The sequence below is a fragment of the Neolamprologus brichardi genome, chromosome 5 (genome assembly GCF_056152115.1).
Source record: "Neolamprologus brichardi isolate AB-2024 chromosome 5, ASM5615211v1, whole genome shotgun sequence".
Lineage (NCBI taxonomy): Eukaryota > Metazoa > Chordata > Actinopteri > Cichliformes > Cichlidae > Neolamprologus > Neolamprologus brichardi.
The window spans coordinates 14,713,458-14,732,098 of record NC_142108.1 but is presented as its reverse complement, the minus strand read 5'-3'; the positions used below and the strand labels follow the sequence as shown (position 1 = coordinate 14,732,098).

The 18,641-nt window shown below is 38.6% G+C and overlaps 2 protein-coding genes across 2 annotated transcripts; both read right to left on the bottom strand.

Annotated features, from left to right (window-relative positions):
• Window positions 1-905: 905 nt before the first annotated feature.
• Window positions 906-6,064, bottom strand: LOC102788690 (ras-related protein rab7-like). Its single transcript, XM_087840739.1, has 5 exons — window positions 5,933-6,064; window positions 5,167-5,293; window positions 4,763-4,981; window positions 1,958-2,086; window positions 906-1,849 (listed from the first exon to the last, which is right to left on the bottom strand). Exons 1-5 carry the CDS (start codon window positions 5,983-5,985, stop codon window positions 1,745-1,747), a joined length of 633 nt encoding a protein of 210 aa, XP_087696865.1. The 5' UTR covers window positions 5,986-6,064; the 3' UTR covers window positions 906-1,744.
• A 2,939-nt stretch (window positions 6,065-9,003) lies between these two features.
• Window positions 9,004-17,594, bottom strand: LOC102788398 (ras-related protein rab7-like). Its single transcript, XM_006806673.3, has 6 exons — window positions 17,265-17,594; window positions 13,514-13,576; window positions 11,884-12,010; window positions 11,511-11,729; window positions 10,549-10,677; window positions 9,004-10,413 (listed from the first exon to the last, which is right to left on the bottom strand). Exons 2-6 carry the CDS (start codon window positions 13,564-13,566, stop codon window positions 10,318-10,320), a joined length of 624 nt encoding a protein of 207 aa, XP_006806736.1. The 5' UTR covers window positions 13,567-13,576; window positions 17,265-17,594; the 3' UTR covers window positions 9,004-10,317.
• Window positions 17,595-18,641: the final 1,047 nt, after the last annotated feature.

Sequence of the window (18,641 nt, the reverse complement as noted above, 5' to 3'; positions counted from 1 at the left end):
AATGTTCAACTCTAAAATGACCGTAGGTGTGTGAATTGGGTCTTTTGCCAGAAGTGAATTTATCCCAAGTGGCCACATCTGCCACTAAAAAGCGAGAACGTAAGTGGCTCATCCATCTCACTATCCGTCACAATTCACAGGTGGTGAATTGTACTACTTGTGTGGAGTTTGCACGTGCTAGCTGTGCCTGTACCGGCTTCTTCCCACAGTCCAAAGACATGCTTTTTAGGTTAATTGGTGATTCTAAAGTGGCTGTGGATGTGAGAAGTGCTTGAATTGTATAGAATAACACACTGCAGAAATGTTTGGTTAAAATGTGACTTTTAGTCTAAAGTGCTCTGAGTAGTCAGTAGAAAAGCTCCAAATGCAAGTACATTACATTAAAATCCGGCAAATAAAAGAGTTTGAGTTCAGGAGTATTATGACTACACTGAAATAAAAAGCATGAAAATATATGTATCAGTGTGTCATTGGACTGACTATATTACTTTTGTTAACACGGTGATAGAAAGGCCCCGATATCCAGTCCCACCACCCTTAATGTGGGAGTCAACAAATAGAACCACTCACAGCATGATCATTAATGATAAGATCATGATCATCACGTTTTAACAAGATACAAGTGATATACGAAAAAGTGTGGCAAAATTATATTTTGAGTTATCAAAAAGTTTAAGTAGGAGGAGCAGTAGTAGTGGTTTTTGTGGAAGGATGAACGCTAGACACCTCTAGCTAAAGCAGAGGTGCCAAAATTGCAGTTTCTCTAATAGCCACTAGATGGTGTCTTGTAAAGCAAGTCAAACCTGACAGTCTCCCATGTTAAAACAATGCTAAATAGCGTTAAAGACCATGTTTAAAATATAGCAAAAAATTTTTTTATGTACTTAGGATCTTTCAAGATAAATATCAAAATTTTTAACAACAAAATACTAAAACATGAGAACAAAAAAAATTACTTCAAAACAAGTTTATAAATCTAAGTTTTAAAAACTAATCCACCAAGTCCACAGATCTCAGGCTCAGAGGGAGACATGTCTTTTGTACTCTATCTCTATCTTTGTTTGCTGCAGAGCCAGCAAGTCCTGATCACATGACCTCTGGGACATGCTGGAGATATATGGATGCAAAAGTTCACTGATGTACACTGATGCTTGTCTATTATAAAAATAAACCAAAACGAATAAAATAAAATAAAAATCTTAAAATGTACATGGTAGTTCATCGGGAGTCAGTTCAGCTGAAGTAGCAACAGTGTGATATGTGAGTATTTAGAAGAGTTTGTCAGTGGTGCAAGCTTCAAAGTTCCAAGGAGGTCTTGTTAAGATAATAACCATCACACCAAATGAGCAACTTAAACCCAATGAAGTAAAGACATGAAAAATATTCAGTCCAGTTCAGAGCATGACACAGTGGAGTTTGACTCAGTTTCTTAATCGATTTAAAGTGATAAAAGCAAAGATGAACCAGAGATTTATTGAGCATTCAAAGTGAAAATCAGTCAAAGGTTACCCCAAGATTCCTGCGAGAGATGCTAGAAATGTGTATTCATTTGTTTATAAAGATAGAGGGGGCCCTTCCATCTGCAGCACATTGTGTGAAGGGTAGTGTTGATGGAATAAACAATGGCATGGAGGAGGGAGAACAGTAGGCTGTTTCCATTCCCTGGGAGTGAGGTGGAGGTGATGTAACCAAGGTGACAGTGTGTTTCCAAAAACTTAAGAGAGAAGATGGTTCAAGTTTTCCCTTAGCAGCTGCATCTTTTTGCTGAAGACTTAGATTCATCATTCTCTCCAAATACTATGGGCTCTGGGAAGTCATTATACAACTCCACATCTGTCCCCTGTGAGGCCTGAAAAAAAAAAGCCAACAGAGTTTTGAAAAGTCAGCGGGCACACAATGCCACAATATATTCCAAAACCAACATTTTTTCCCCTCATTCCATAAAACTGTAACTCACCTGTTTGAGTGTGTTACTTGCAATTGTCTGGAATGCCTGCTCTAGATTTGTGGCGTCTTTCGCACTGGTCTCAAAGTAGGGGATGTTGTTCTTACTTTGGCACCAGGCTTGAGCCCTTTTGGTGGTCACCTGTGGATATACAATATCATTAATAATCATCTAAATTATACTCACTGGATGGTGTCAGGCTGGACCCCTGTTTGCTTTCAGAACTGCCTTATTTCTTTATAACAACAAAGTGCTGGAAATATTCCTCCGAGATTCTGGCTCATTCTGATTTGACACAATCACACGGTTGCTGCAGACTTGTCAGAACAGTGTGGACACTTTGTAAATGCTCAGTTTTCTGTATTAACTGATCATAAAGTATGATCCAATGTTTAAGTCAAAAGTACAGATAGACACACTATTCTTATCTTCTTATCTTTAGTTGTGGGCCCACAACTAGGCCAGTTAGCCTAAGTGCTAAACTATCTGCCTTTATAGACAATTTGTCTAATAGACTATAGAATTTCTAAACTTTGAGATTACTTTGTGACATTTTATGGACATTAGCAATGTTTAAAACACTAGTTTATTAAGCTATGTACAAATGGCATGAAACAAACATCTTTATTTATCCCATACAATAGCCTTTAGCCAATAGCCATAGCCTTTACTCCCCTGTAATTTCTCCTTTCTCACACATCTGTTATGTCCCCTAAGACGTCCAGCGGACGCAGAAAAAGCAAGAAGAAGTGTTCAGGCAGAAAAATAGTGAAGGAGGCTCTTTTAAGAGCAGAAATATGTTTTCTTTTAATTATCAATTAAACTAAAAGGCGGACAAACTGCTATCAAAATAAAAACGAAATAAATAAACAAAATAAAACTCAGAAGTTGATTACTATGCAAAAGAATGAGAAATGTAAAGTGATCAAACACACCCTCCTCTCCAGAGAGGGTGCTGGAGCTTTTTTTTCTCCAGCAGCTGAAAAACCAATATACAGGCTGTCACTGCCACTGACTGGATTTGTGACGCAAGACTGCAAACAGCAAGAGGCACCATGAGATGGGAGGTTCCCATCCCACAAAAACTTTGTGCAGTAATCTCCACAAACCAGCTGTATTGTTTCTCTTTCGGCTTTTATCTTAGTTTAAAGATGCAGAATTTCTATAGGTCCTTTGTATTCACTAAAGTTTAACCAACATGTTGCCATGCCCATTTCCAGTTTTTTGTTGTACTTTGGAGAGCTGCCTAGTATTCGCAATCTGTTAGCAACCGAAACAATTTCAAGGAGGTTTTTGGTCAGAGGATACACATGTAGCGCCATGTCCTGAGGGATGTACATGTAGCCCTCAGGACCAGAAGTTGCCAGAGGGTCACTAACCAGTCTTTAGGGCTGTGTGACTAGGATGTTGAAATCTTGATCCTTGACCTTATGTAGTCACAATTATTGTCACACATCCAACGTGGCAGCCAAATAAACATCACACGTCAGTAGCGTTAGATGCAGAGCACCAGCTGTTCAAGTTTCTCTTCTCTCTGGTAAAATGACCGTAGCTTTGACCAGATGTATATCTGAGACTTCTAAAACACCATCAGTAGGCGTCAGGCACAAGGAGGGTGTCTGAGCTTTTTATAAACCAGACTGTACTCAGCAGAAAAGGCAGAACAAGCTTCCGGGGACTTATCTGTAAATTCACACTGCAGCATTATGGCTCACACATGCTGAGGCCAGTGCAGCGAAACCTCTATGCACTTGAATTCGGTGAAAAAGGTCTGAGTTCTGTTCTCAGAAAACACTCAAACTGGGGGAATATTTCCACAGGAGACACCTGTGCACCTACAGTAGCAGAACGAGAGCTTATCAGCTCCAATCGCTGCAACCTAATATCTGTCTCAGCCTCAGTTTCTTTAGTTTAAACTCCACCACCAACACTGGAACTTGCTCTATTGTCCCTGCTCAGGCTGACATGGCATGCAAGATGGACCTTCAGCTTAGCATACATTTCAAAACTAAGAGAAGGTTTAACAGAGAAACAATTAAATTGAATCAGAAGATCTGGCTCTTCCAACCCTACCACACTCAGTGCTTTGGACTTTCTTTCCTAGCTTTGATTGACAGACACTAGAAAAGGTTTTACTCTGCTTTCATTTATGAAACGTATCAGAAGAAAATTGTGTTTTTCACAAAAAATATGTGAGAGTCTTGAAAGTTTATCTTTAAATCTTATCCATTTATAAATAGACTTGAGAGACAAAATAAACCTTGATTTCATAAGAGGCTGCTTTATCTTTTCCCTTACCTTAGTCATATCTGTGGCAGGTAAACAGTCATCACATTGTTACTAACAAAACAGAAAGTTTACTGCTCCAGCCGTCTTACTATAATATTTAGCAGTATTTTCTCAAAGATCATCCTAATTGCTTTCTTATATAAAAACAGGCAAATGTTATGTTATACAGTTTTACCTGGTCAGTTGATTTCTGTGCCCTAATGTCTGCTCATTCAGGTACATTCATCAGTGTTTTTAAATAATATCAAGGGTGATTTAGACAGTCGGTCAATAACACTTGAGGCAGTAATTTAATAGAAACACAAACATTCCCATCAGTCTTCATTTTAGTCAACATACATCAATCAGCTAATCTTTTAAAACACAAGCACTTCATTTACCATCATGAGCTGGAAAGCACCTGCATTCTTTCTGATAGGAAATTCAATACCAGTACTGTGAAGTAAAGTTATCTATGCTATGGCAGAGACAGCCTTCTAACAAACATACTGAACCCAGACCTTTTTGTCTCAGGAATCTCATACCAACCTCTCTGTTTTCCAAGTCAATCTTGTTGCCTAGCACCACAAATGGGAAGTTCTCGGGATTTCGAGGGCTGGCCTGGAACAGAAACTCTTCCTTCCAGTTGTCAAGCGATTTGAAGGTTTTTTGCACTGTCAAGTCAAAAACCAGCACACAGGAGTCTGCTCCACGATAGAAGGCAGCATTCAAAGACTGGTACCTCTCCTGGCCAGCTGTGTCCCAGATCTAGGCAATGAAAGAGAAACGCAGTTAGTACCAGGACACCAAGACTAGAGATAATGCAGAACAACAACGTCCTACTAAGGACCTGGAAATGTCTTTTCTCAATAAAGCTGTGCTTGAAGCTTTAAACATTAAATCTTCATTTGTCCTCATATGATCAAAGAGTCCATCTACTTTTTATGCCACACCTGCAATACAACGACCTGGTCTCCAACCATCACCTCCTTCGTTAGGAAGTCTGCTCCTATTGTGGTTTTGTACTGGTTACTAAACTTCTTGTTCACATACTGGTTCATTAAGGAGGTCTTCCCAACACTGAGAAAAGAAACAGCAGCACAACAGATATATGAATGTGGTTAAAGCTTTTTTAAATTTCTATTCCAAGTTGAGTTTAAATAAAAGCAGCATGTAGTATAGACAGGTTGAAATATGACTGCTTCAAACATATCACCAACCATTTTAACATGTGGTCTGTATAGCAGTATAGCTGGTTATATTGTCTGTATTCATGTGGTAAAGGAAAATAAAATAAGAGTAGGGTAATATTATCCATCCATAATAAGAGAATAGATTCAGTAAATAAGTAAATCGGTGCAAATACGTAATAATCCACGTGAGTGAGAGAGCAGTGATTGGTACGAGGAAGCAACTCTGACAATCAAGAAAAATGTTTGTTTCGCTCTCAGTTGTGGATATCTGATAAACAGCTTTGTGTTGTTATGCACACTTAAACCACCTTTATTAAGTAGTTTTAAACATTCCCTTAAACAGTATTTCAGCAACTAAGGTATAATTGTGCATAAAACAATAGGATTAACTAAGTCTTGCGATGCAAGATACATAGTTAATATTCTGACTGGCGACAGCTTATTGCACAACAACAACAACTCGTGCCAACGACAAAGTAACACACTTTAAAATTACATTTAAAATACATTAACCTCTAAACCTCACAATGAATCTCCCAGGATGACGACTTTCAGGAGCGCCCTCTTCTTGGATGTCATTTTTCCACAGCTGCATTAAGACAAAACGCAAGAGAGTTTAGTTACTAATGCTTTCCTGACTTCCTGTGTTGAGTTTTCCTGGCCCTGCACCAATCATGTATGAATGCCACTCATTCCAGTCATGTACCTTATAACCTGTTTGGCAAATCAATCCAACTCCTCCTCAAAGCAGGTGACATCAAATGTTTCAGCTGATTTCGGTGTCACTAAGCTGACAGCACACAGATTTCAATCCACTGTCAAGCTTCGTATGGTATAATTATGCAAAACAACCACAATCACAAACATAACATGAGTTCTGTTCAACATGCATTGATTAAAGAATTTGTTTGCCACACTGGATATGACTGATCTAAGCCATGGGTCAGCCACACCCAGTGTGTCAACTGGATCTAACCATTGTGTAATCTTTTTTGAACACGTAAGTGAATATAAGTAAGTGAATATATATTGTACTGCTACCTTTAAGTGTCGTGATCAGCTGATATATTTTAGAGCCCAAAGCTTGAAGTAAAAAAACACAAAGAGAGAAATTAGATTGTTTGTAATTTTGAGTCTCTGTCTCAGTGTTATTTCCTGTTTTATTTTGATAGTCTCTTGTGTCACGTGTTTTGTTTTGCTTCCTTTTTCTTGTTTTCCTTGAGCAGTTTCAGCCAGTGTTTCTCATTTCCCTAATTATCTGGTGTGTATTTATTGTCTGACTCTCTCTCTGTTTATTGTTGTGCCCTCCCTCTCTGCTGTGTGCTCCCTTGTTCCTTGTGTCTCCCCCCTAGAGTCCTAGTTTTGTATTCCTGGCTCTAGCCCTGTTTTGTTTTGCGTTTTATTTTTGTGTTTTTTTTTTTATGTAAAGACTCCAGCATTAAAGCTTTTTTGAGTTCTTGTCTCACAAGTCATGCATCTGGATCCTTATCCTGCCAGCAGCACAGTCATTTCATGACAGATTTCATAAGAGGCTGCTTTAACTTTTACCCAAACCTTTGTCATATCTGTAGTAAACGGTAATCACAGTTTTACTGACAAAACAGAAAAAACTAGTGCAGCAGCTCTCTGACAGTAAGCAGTATTTCCTTAAAGCTGATTCATAGCATACAGGTGTATTCCTGACTCAGAATGTCCTTTTAGAGCTCAAGCATGCATTTTTCTACCAGTAAACTATAAGGCTGTTGTGTCTGGCCTAATGTGGCCCACTTTGCAGTGTGTTACATTTTGCAGTTAATGGTGAAATATCTAAGAGGGAAAATATTTCACAAACTGAATTATTGCTGTTACAACACTCGAATTCAGCGAGCTCTTTAGAACAACCCATTCTTTCACAAATGTTTTTAAAGGTAGACTGCCTGTCTCAGTGCTTGAGCTGTGGCAATGGGACTGAAAACACCTGAATTTAAAGATTTGAGGACCAAATCTTCTGATTCAATTTGATTGTTTCTCTGTTAAACCTTCTCTTGGTTTTAAAATGTATGCTAAGCTGAAGGTCCATCTTGCATGCCATGTCAGCCTGAGCAGGGACAATAGAGCGAGTTCCAGCGTTGGTGGTGGAGTTTAAACTAAAGAAACTGAGGACCAGTAATTTTGTCCATATAACATATCTCAGTCTTTATACTCTGCACAATGTCTGTTGGAAAAAGGTTGATGGTAGTGTCAGACAGAATTGAAAAATGAAATCTGTTGCATGTATGGCAACAGATTTCATTTTGTCCTCAAGCTTGGTGGTACAAGAAATAGTTGTTGTATGATCAGACAATCACGGGTAGCTTCGTGACCTGCAAGTCACAAATGAAAGAAAAACTATTCAACACAGAAAACAAACGTGACAGGACATGTTTGCCTGCAATGCTAGCACAAAGATGTCTAGCATACTTATTTAACATAGTCTGTCTATTTAAAGACGTCAATATTCCCCCAGGCAAAATTTCACAAAGAGGAAGGGGCATTTTACGATGCTTTTTATGGACAGAAGCTTATCCCTGCTGCGCAAGGAAAAAGCCTAGATAACTTTTTATGTCCTCCATCATTTTTCCTGAGGGGTGGTTTAGGAGTCATCAGCGGATCAGATTGTCTGTAGTTAGATCCCCAGCTTCTCTAGTCTGCATGTTGAACCCTGAGTTGCCATGTTTGCAGTTATCTTTGGGGGGGGGGGGGGGGGGGGGGGGATTTACCCTGTTTTCATTAAAGTTCATTGTTCCATCCTGTGTTTGAAACTTTTGAGTTCAGGAAATTTGAAATGGGTGAACAAGGAAGTGAGTTAGTTCCAACTTGGAAATTGGAATTGCCACTGAAAATTAGAAGCTGTAGTGCCCTTACAGGCTACTTGCTGCCTCTAAAAGTAAGGCAAACAATGCCCAACTAAATAGGTGGATTTTTCTAACTCAGATGGATAAAATTAGAGGCCGGGCTGCTTTGACAGTCATGCGCTGTTTTAATTGATTGCTCAGCTAAATTTTCCTCTGTAAATTTGATCTGCTGAACTGGACCTTGGGACAAGCTGATGCTTTTAAGAGAATAATCTGACCAATGGTGGTGCTTCACTTTTGGTGAAAAAAAAAAATACACTAGTCTGTTATAGTAGTTCAGTTTCTAAAATTGTTAGATCAGCGATTTTGGTACCATTCAAAGTAACCCCTGCCCTACCATGTGATTGGCTGATTAGATATTTGAGCTAACAAGCAGTTGAACAGGTGTACCTAAAAAAGTAACTGATAACAATAGTTAATGACTTAAAACATGAAGCACAGTGCATTCAACACCTATACAAGTAGTTTTTTCTCATTTACTTAAACAAAACAAAACAAACCATACCAATAACACTAACTGGTTTACAGTGAATTCAAACTTTGTGAACTGAAGGCCAAAGTAGATGGAAAAAGTAAAAAAAACAAAACAAATGTATATAAGTTATCTGCATCTGTGATTAAGGCTTCACACAATTACACACCTGAGGGGGTGTGTGAATGGAAAAGGAAACTGAGAATTTCATCAACCATACATACACTGAGACACAGAACGCCAGACTGTTAATATAGTCAAGAGTTTTATTATTTGATGTCCGAATTTTCTTTGACAACATTATTTGCATTGCAGTAATTTTGTTCTTATAAGGAGGAGTACTACCAGGACAAATAACTGGATATTTTCATTAAATGGAAAGATAGAATATCCATTTGATTTGAGTCCATTATACCTTCACCATCTATACACTGTAATACACAATCCGTTAAAAATATTAAGTACTTAGCCAACCTGAGCTACAAGCAGATAGATAGAACAGCAATAACAAAGACATGACAGAAGACAGGTGTAAGCTGTGTTGGTGATGCATATTGTAATTCTATAGCGATGAAAGACGTCTGATGAAAGGACAGAACATATACAGCAGTAACAGTAGCAGTACAAGTAATGTTACACAAAAGGCAAATATTAATATATCAGGGACAATTAATCCATGTTCTACACTGACTTATTAAGTAGACTCAGCTTTTACTTTGAGTCTACTTAATAACATTTCTACTGTGCTGTTTAGGCAGTTATAAACCCTTTAAGCACAATCTTGAAGGGCAAAGGCAAAGATAATCACCAGAGTGTTCAACAAATTCTCAGGACCTATCAAAAAAGGAAAGAGTAAGGAATTCTAATTTGAAAGGCATCTGGCAGCAGACGTTGCCCAAAAATCAGTCATCCCTGTATAATGTTTAAAGGCAAAAAAAACATACAAAGTGCAAAAAGAAAGAAGAAAGTGTTTCAGATTGGCTTCAAAAACATCATCAGCCAATTAATACATCTGTATATATAGTTCAACAAGATTATTCATTGACAGATAGGCAAAAGAAAGCAAAAGAGAAATCAGAGAATGCGAAACTTGGGATGCTGACATTAGCCAACATCGCCTCACATTAAAGATAATCAGCTAGGACATCTAGAGTTCCCGATTGCACTCTGAAAATGGCTCCATCTTGTCCCCTCAGCGTGAATGTCGGGCATCATCTGCACAAATGGGTTGCTGGGACAGGAGATCACTCACAGGAGATCAAGTCAGGGACTGTGAGGTCAGAGTGGGGCTGGGGGGTGTCATTTTTCTCTTGTGTGATCTTTGGGCGCTGGACTCGTCAACATATTTTACAAGAGAACACTAGTGTATTAATTTGTGTATTAATTGTGAGGGGGACACATCCATGTGCAGCACATTGTGCGAAGGGTCGTGTCGGTGGAATGAACAATGGCATGGAGGAGGAAGACCAGTAGGGAATTCCCTTCCCTGGGAGCGAGGTGGAGGTGATGTAACCAGTGACAGGGCGTTTCCAAAAAGCCAACAGAGAAGATGGTCCAAGTTTTCTCTTAGCAGCTGCAGCTTTCTGTTGCGGGTTTAGGTCCTTCATTCCCTCCCAGCTTTATGGGCCCTGGGAAGTCATTATACAACTCCACCTCTGTCTCCTGCAAGGCATCAAGAAAAAAGAAGTTAAGTAAAGCCGAAAGATTTTTTAAAATTCAACAATCACACAATGCAACAAGCCATTTCAAACCCACCACCAGCACACCACACACACACCCCATTAACCTGTAACTCACCTGTTTGAGTGCATTACGTGCGATTGTCTGGAATGCCTGTTCTACATTTATGGCTTCCTTCGCACTGGTCTCAAAGTAGGGGATGTTGTTCTTACTTTGACACCAGGCCTGAGCCCTTTTGGTGGTCACCTGTGGATATAAAGAGAGATTGAGTCCATCGACAACAACAAGCTAAAATAAGTTGTAAAATACAATACAATAACTCAATTTTCTGCATTATTTGATTAGGATACAGGTATTGATATTTAGGTCACAAGCATACAAAGTCATATTATGCTTATAAAAAAAGATATTCCCAGTGCTGGAGGAAAAGTAAACGTTGATTTTTCAGCTACATTTGGGCAATATCTGCTCAACAAGCATTTCTCATAGGTGAGTGCACAACTTTCAGGTGGAACATGTATCATTTGTTCTCACAAAACTGCTTTTATTTTGGTTTTTGGATGTCTGGCGTGAATAGCTTTACTGAGGTGTCAATTTGTCAATTCACATTGTAATGTTGAAGTCTATGCTCTGATTATGCCACTTCAAAGTGTGGATAAGAGTTACTTCAATGTTTAGAGTTACTATCGTTGAACTTCAGCTGGAAAAAAGCCACTCTGACATTGTTATGTAACACATAAACTTGAGGCGAGCTTTCCAAGCTTATACAAAGGCCCAGTCAAGGCATGCACTTCACTAGCCACAAGAAGCTCCTCTGCTCAGGTGAAGTGACTTTTGTAGTTTCACCAAATCCTCTTACATTCCTTACACAGCAATTTAACCCCATCAACACCTGCGCTAATCTTTATGGTCACAGCAAGTCTTTAATGATTTAGTCTTTTCTCCTTCTACAGATCCACCAAACAAAGCAGCACAACAGTAACAGCCACAGTGTGCTGTGTGCACTTACAACTGACACGCACACATAGTTAAAGTCATTCTTATAACAACGAAACTAGAACCAGGAATCTCATACCAACCTGTCTGTTCTCCAAGTCAATCTTGTTGCCTAGCACCACAAACGGGAAGTTCTCAGGATCTCGAGGACTGGCCTGGATCAGAAACTCATCCCTCCAGCTGTCAAGTGTTTTGAATGTATTGGGCGCAGTCACATCAAACACCAGCACACAGCAGTCTGCTCCACGGTAGAACGCAACACCCAAAGACTGGAACCTCTCCTGGCCAGCTGTGTCCCAGATCTAGGCAATGAAAGAGGAACAATAGTTAGGCACACCAGGATTAAAGATAATACAAAACAACAACTCTCAATAAAACTGTGCTTGAATCCATGAAAACTTAAAGCTTCATTTGTCCTCACATAATTTAGTCCTCCGACTAGTTATCATACCACACCTGCATTGTAACGAGTCGGTCGTCCACCATCACCTCCTTCGTCAGGAAGTCTGCTCCTATTGTGGCTTTGTACTGGTTACTAAACTTCTTGTTCACATACTGGTTCATTAAGGAGGTCTTCCCAACACTGAGAAGAGAAACAGCAGCACAACAGAAATATGAAATATGCAGCAATTAAATTACTGTGTTTGGTGATATATGAATGTGGTTAAAGCTTTTAGAATTTCCACCAGCTTGAGCACATTGGGTATCCATCTTAATCGAGACAAGCTGATTTTAAATACAAGGATCCACTACATATAAGACGAATGATGACTGCTTCAACCATATCGCTAACCACATTAGCAAATGGTCTGTACAGCAGTATAGCCACTTACAGGGTCGTAAAGCATGTGATAAAGGAAACTGAAATGCTGCATGCTATGATGATGTTATCAGTGTGTCATTCTTGTGGAACAAGAAGACACACTCAGCAAATTTAACGTGATCCTTAATCAGTGCAAACAATTACTGACCTGTGAGGGTGACAGAGCACCGATTGATACAGGTAAGAGAGAATGGTTAGCAAGTCCAAAGAGTAAAGGCTTTGCCTTACTCTCAGGTGTGGCTACCTGCCAAACTGCTATGTTGTTGTTATACATAAATAAATACAAGGATAAAACTAAGGTATCTTCACACAGTTAACAAACCATTTCAGATGCTTTACCACCACACTAGAGTGAAAAAGAGTCAACTAATTTGCATCTAGAAAACTCAGATACAAAACAGACCAGTGATCTGATTTAGATATCTGTGGGAATTCTACATCCTAACTCGTGAAATAACCAGAAACCCCTCTTAACCCTATACTACAGCCTGCCACGCCATTCAGTCGTTGCGGGCTGTGTCAACCTGAAATGTAGAATTTCTCAGGAGGTGCACATTAGGCTATGTTCTAAATTAAGACGTAGATTTCCTACTGAAGCGTACTAGAGAACTGTTTACATCATAACCTACAAATTCATCTTACTGGTCAATCAGCAAAGAACCAGAGTCAACTTTGGTGTTCTTTCCAAGTGGTCATATGATTCAACAAAACAGGGATCATTCCTATTTTAATTTTTGCAAGTTAAAACATTCAATGGCCTGGAGTTACATTTCAGCCTGGCTTAACAATAAGAAATGAATGAATGGTAGTTGATTCAACCTGTTTGGCCATTATGTTTTCCTTACATATAAAATACTGTAATTTATTGGTGAATCATATTATCACAGGGATACTAAAAAGATTTCAGTGTTCTCAGGTTCACCCAGCTTTAAGGTTTCTTATGAAACTGTTTACTAAGCTTTTTTTTTTTTTTATAAATTATTGTGAAAAATTAAAAGTTCCCTTGAAACCATGTTTGAATAACTGTAATATAAAAACTACTTTTGAAAGATGGCATAATGAGCATGAAAACTGAGCTTGATAGCAATAGTAGTGATTAGCAGCAGATAAGGGCTGCATATACAAGAAGCATAGTTTGTATTCTGCCTGGCGACAGCTTATTGCACCACCACAACAACTTGTGCCAACGAGGAAGTAACGCAATGTAAAATTAAATTTAAAAGACAAAAATAGGAAAAAAATTGAATAGTTTGTGTGACTCACCCTGAATCTCCCAGGATGATGACTTTCAGGAGCACTTTCTTCCTGGATGTCATTTTTCCACAGCTGCAGTAAGACAAAAAGCAAGAGGGTTTAGTTACTAATGCTTTCCTGACCTCGTCATAGCAAGTCACAACCTAACCACCAGCTGTCTATATACCAGGAACAACATAATCAATACAAAAAATAACTCAGTTTCTTTACAGACTGGCCTATTGGACAACTTTATGTCTTGAGTTTCATGGCCCTGCACTAATCATGTATGAATGCCACTCATTTCAGTCATGTGCTTCCTAAGCGGTTGGGCAAATCACGAGGAACATATCTCTCTCTCTCTCTCTCCCTCCCTCTCACTTAAACACACACACAGAGAGGTTACTTCTAAGAATATTGACTCCTCCTCAAAGTCCAAACCAAGTGACATAAGAGACATTTTCTGCTGATTTCACTGTCACTAAGTTGACAAACCAATGCTGCACAATGTACCGCTTAATACATCATCAACCATTGCAAGATATAATTATATAAAATGACCACAGTCACAAATACAACATGACTTGGGAGACAACATGCAAATAGATGTATAAATAAAATGAAATCTATTTTTTCCCAGAATCTATACAAAAGTGAAAGACAAATTAGTCAATTTGGGGCTAAAATGTTGACTAAATTCTGGAGAATTGGACAAAACAACTGGATCTGACTGACTGACCAATGGATTACGTCAGCCAGAGTGGGTATGTCCCTTTAGTTTGAGCAAGAGTGGTAGTTAACTGTTGTGCAATCTGTGCCTTTTCTGAACACTCAAACACTCTTCACTGCTCAGGGATGTGCACAATTTTCCCCAATACTCATCAGAGATTTCACCAAGAGCATACCCAGTGCATGATTAAGTTAATATGTGTTGTATTATATTGTATCACCCCCTTTAAGTGATCAATTGTTTATTTGAGAATGCACTGTTTGAAATAAATAAAAAGAGGAAAATGAGATACCTTGGTGTTTCACTAGGACAAAAAAAGAGAGATTTTGTCAGCCAGTATCATTATACAATGCAAGACTGAAGCTGCATCCACACAGAAAGTGATTTACTTCAACAAGAGAGCAGAGAAAGTGAATGGCATTCAGCGATTAAGAGCAACTAAGGGTGAAATAACAGCTGGCGAGGTAAAGTTGGTGGAAACCAAGAAACTTCACCACCACCAGCCGAGTAATTGAAGTGAGTGAAAATTAGAGTGCACAAAACTGTTGCTTGACATATAATCTGGTAGTAAATACGTTAGAACATTACTTAGATAACCACAGCCTACAATGTCCACAAGCAACAAGATGTCAGCTTTGATGGGATCGGCGATGAGTGCTTCGCTTCCAGTGTTGACGCAAATCTGACCTTATAGCAAATCTTTTACGTTCTGTCCAATTCTGCAGTGGGTTCCAGTGAAAATGTATATTAATGTCTTGAAGGGCTATGTATAAACCTTTCCCATACACAAATAGACTAGATAGACAAAATAAAAAGTGATTTCTTAAGACACTGCTTTATCTTCTCCCATACCTTTGTCCTATCGGTGCTATGTAAACACTGATCACAATGCAACTGACAAAACAAAACCTGGGAAAAGTACTGCACTGTCAATAAGGAGGGCAGAAATAGCAGATGTCTGGCAATTTCCTCAAAGCTAAAGATGATCCTAATTGTATATTATAGCAGTTTAGTATGCAATTGGTAGTATACAAACATCAGCAAGGTTTCACCAGTGTACAAACATGGCCTCCCACTGGGAATTTTCTTTAAGAAAAAAACAAAACAAAAACAAAAAACCCTGTAGCCTTTATGATTGCTAATGTGCCTGAAATACCTTACTGCTACAGTTAGATTGTGTACATGTTTAAAAAAAAAAAAAAAAACCTTTAAATTTAAATGAAACCCGCTGCCTGATTATTATTTAGAGAGTCAGAAATTCCTCTGAGCTGGAAAAGCACCATATAAAGATATGTACTGTATATAATATACACTGTGGCAGTGTCTAATTGTCAAGTCCAATTATGTTTCTCCTTTTGGGTGAAAAAAAATACACGAATTGTATCTTGTTTTGGTGGTGAAGCAATAACCGTTTAGGTAACATTAAACAGTAAACATGAACTCTTCATTTCAATCTGCATGCATCAGTTTACTAAAGTAAAACACAACCATAAGCTGGAAAGCACCAGCATTCTTCCTGAGTGGAAATTCAATACCTGTGAAGCACAAAATAGTTGACAGTAGCATGAACAACAGCAACACACTGTCATGGAGGTGTGCTTAAATTAGTCACATGATTACAGCAGAAGCAGAGATCAGACATTTAAACTTTCATGAACAGCAGTCCATGATTTCCTACGATTTCTGACAGGCGGTTCAGTCCAAAATGAGATGGTGGCCTTTCACTAATATGATCAAAACAAATTAAATAATTTGTTCTGCCTGAATGAATATACAGTATTTCTCAGTTAAGAAATGACTGTGCATAAATTAGGCTCATTATTATTTATTATTTTAAAAACCATGAAGTTTTGGACTCCACCACAGTTTCTCTATGCTCATACATTTCTGCTCAGAGCATCTAGTCTTCACCTCTGATATGGGTTATAAATGCAAACCAAACAACACAAAACAAACCCTAAACTAAAAATAATTTTGGAAAGCAGAGTTCAGACAATGTTCAGTCAATTACTCTAGGTCACAGAGGGAAGCCATCATCATTTCTGCTTGTTAACCAGCTTCTACATGGGAAACAGATGCTTCAGTAGTGAAGGATCATCTTTTTAAACGTGTGTATTTTAGCTATAACAAGTATGAGTGAAGAGATGGATATGCTGAACAACTTCAAAAGACACACAAATTAGGACTACCGGTAATCCAAACTCACAAGACTGTTTGCAGCGGAGGAGCAGTTTTTCAACTCCAACCATTTAATTAAAAAACTGTGCAAGACCATATATGTGTCATCATACTGTGCACAGTATTTTTTTAATGAAACAATAAGAAAATGGTAGACGTAAATGTCAGACAGCATCTGTCATTGAAAAATAAAATACTCAAAACCTGAATAAATGTATAGCAAGATGTTTCTTTTCTGTCTCGAGCCTGTTGGTACAAGCAATAGGCGTTGTATAATTAAGACAACTTGAACGACGTGTAACCGCGTGACCTGTGAGCCACAAGCGAAACGAAACCCACTTAACGCACAATACAGACATGACAGGTCAAGATTCACTAGCAACACTCAGACATATATAACATCTGTTTAACACATCCTGTAGACAATAAGGGTGAGGAGATCGCTTAAAGGTCACACTGACCAGGATCAAGATGTAGCCAAAGAACACAGTGACGAGTAGCTAATCAGCCACTCGGTGATGTGTAGTTCTGAGGTAAAAATCCTTCTCTGTGTGCATGAGCATTAACACAGTTTAAAGACACCAATATCCCCCTTCACAACATTTGACAATGAGGAGGTTTTTTTTGTTTTTGATTAGGGTTTTTTTTTTTTTGTTGTTGTTGTTCTTTTACGATGCTTTGGCCGACAGACCAACCCCGACTAGCCGGTCTCCTTCCTTGTTGGATTCGACCCAGATGAGCCACAGGCCGGCCTTGTTTTTGCCGAAAAACACCTCACCACCATTAGCAGCTACAGCGTCAGGACATCCAAAACACTGACAAGTGGAAAGACATTATACATATAAAGAGTTTCTTGTCGTCTCAAAAACTTACTTTCAGCTCGTAACACACGGTAGAGGAGACTTGCTGACCGTATCGAAGCCGGCTGCGAGAAAACTAGCCGTTGTTGTGCAGCGTAGCTAGCGTCAGTTGCTAACTAGGCGTTACGTTAGCTAGCGTTGATTTGGCAATGTCCCGTTTGAGATTCTCAGAAAAGTTTCTGACGTCGACACCAACAAAAACCGTGTCGTAAATTCACGAGGTAATTTATCTACAAATAGTGTTTAAATTTGGCACTTGCCTTAAGGCTTGCCTGCCTACAAGCCACCCAACCAGCTAACTACCTAGTTCTCCCTTGTCTTCTTTCACTTCCGCCTCCCAAACAACGCTTGTGCCCTACGTCAGACGTAAACAGCCAATAACAACCCCTTCTGAAATATTAATTAAGGCCCGTATAACTTCTCTATCCTCGACTTTCACAGCCCATTAAATGCCACAGCTCGCGTCTTTTCAGAGAAAATATTAATATTAGTACTGATTCTCAACCCTGTTGGCATTCATATAAAACAAACATGACAGACACGTATTAAAAACATTAAAATAATATTAAACTCAATTGTCCTAATTTTACCCATTTTATTTTATGGATTTCTTAGCTTACAACGTTTTAAACTACTGCCTTTTAACAGTTTGAATTATTGTTTGTGTATTTGTGTATGTGTCTATGGTGTATTTGGGCAAATGTTTGAAAACAAAAAACTGAAATCAGTGAAACAATAAAGTATGTGACTATGAAAAGTGAAAATTTGGGCAAGGTTGATTTAGAAACTTGCCTAAACTCCTACTAAGTGTAAGCATAAACTGAATTAGTATTCAGTATGAGTGTGACTAGCTTTAACTTAGTGGTCAAGAAATTAATATTTTGTTCAATAAAGTTTTCAAGTTTCAGAGTATTGGTATTAGGGTTGCACCAAACATAATACACAACAACTAAAATATTATAAAATACTGTAAAACATTTAAAATTTTTTAAGTGTAGATTGTTTTCGAATTGCAGAATTACCCAGGCTTTGAGCACAAATGATAACCTGCTGATGTTATGTATTGATAGATTACAGTAAACACTGGGATTAAACAGGCAAGTTGCCAAGCTTTCAGTTAAAAATTAACTCCCACACTGAGACAGATCTGACCACATCATCACCCTGACTCGCATGATTTTTATCAGGTGTGTGCTTATTGTCCTGGTTGCGTTTTTTTCACAAGACCTGACTTTGCACTAGATAGGTCCCACTGGATGACATAACAGATAACTGGGCTAAACCTGACAAGTCTGTAGCCTGGATATATAATAGAAAGCCATGTTGGAGCTTTGTAGTCATTCTGATGCCCCTTAATGCAGACTCAAGTAATTACAGTTCCCTAAATTGA

Excerpts from the sequence above, each read along its gene's own strand:
- LOC102788690 (XM_087840739.1), bottom strand. The coding sequence starts at position 5,985 with ATGACATCCAAGAAGAGGGCGCTCCTGAAAGTCGTCATCCTGGGAGAT. Across the intron at positions 2,087-4,762 it reads TTGACTTGGAAAACAGAGAG|GTGACCACCAAAAGGGCTCA; the intron begins GTTGGTATGAGA and ends GTATATCCACAG. Across the intron at positions 1,850-1,957 it reads CAAGTAACACACTCAAACAG|GCCTCACAGGGGACAGATGT; the intron begins GTGAGTTACAGT and ends TTTTTTTTTCAG.
- LOC102788398 (XM_006806673.3), bottom strand. The coding sequence starts at position 13,566 with ATGACATCCAGGAAGAAAGTGCTCCTGAAAGTCATCATCCTGGGAGAT. Across the intron at positions 10,678-11,510 it reads TTGACTTGGAGAACAGACAG|GTGACCACCAAAAGGGCTCA; the intron begins GTTGGTATGAGA and ends TTATATCCACAG. Across the intron at positions 10,414-10,548 it reads CACGTAATGCACTCAAACAG|GAGACAGAGGTGGAGTTGTA; the intron begins GTGAGTTACAGG and ends GATGCCTTGCAG.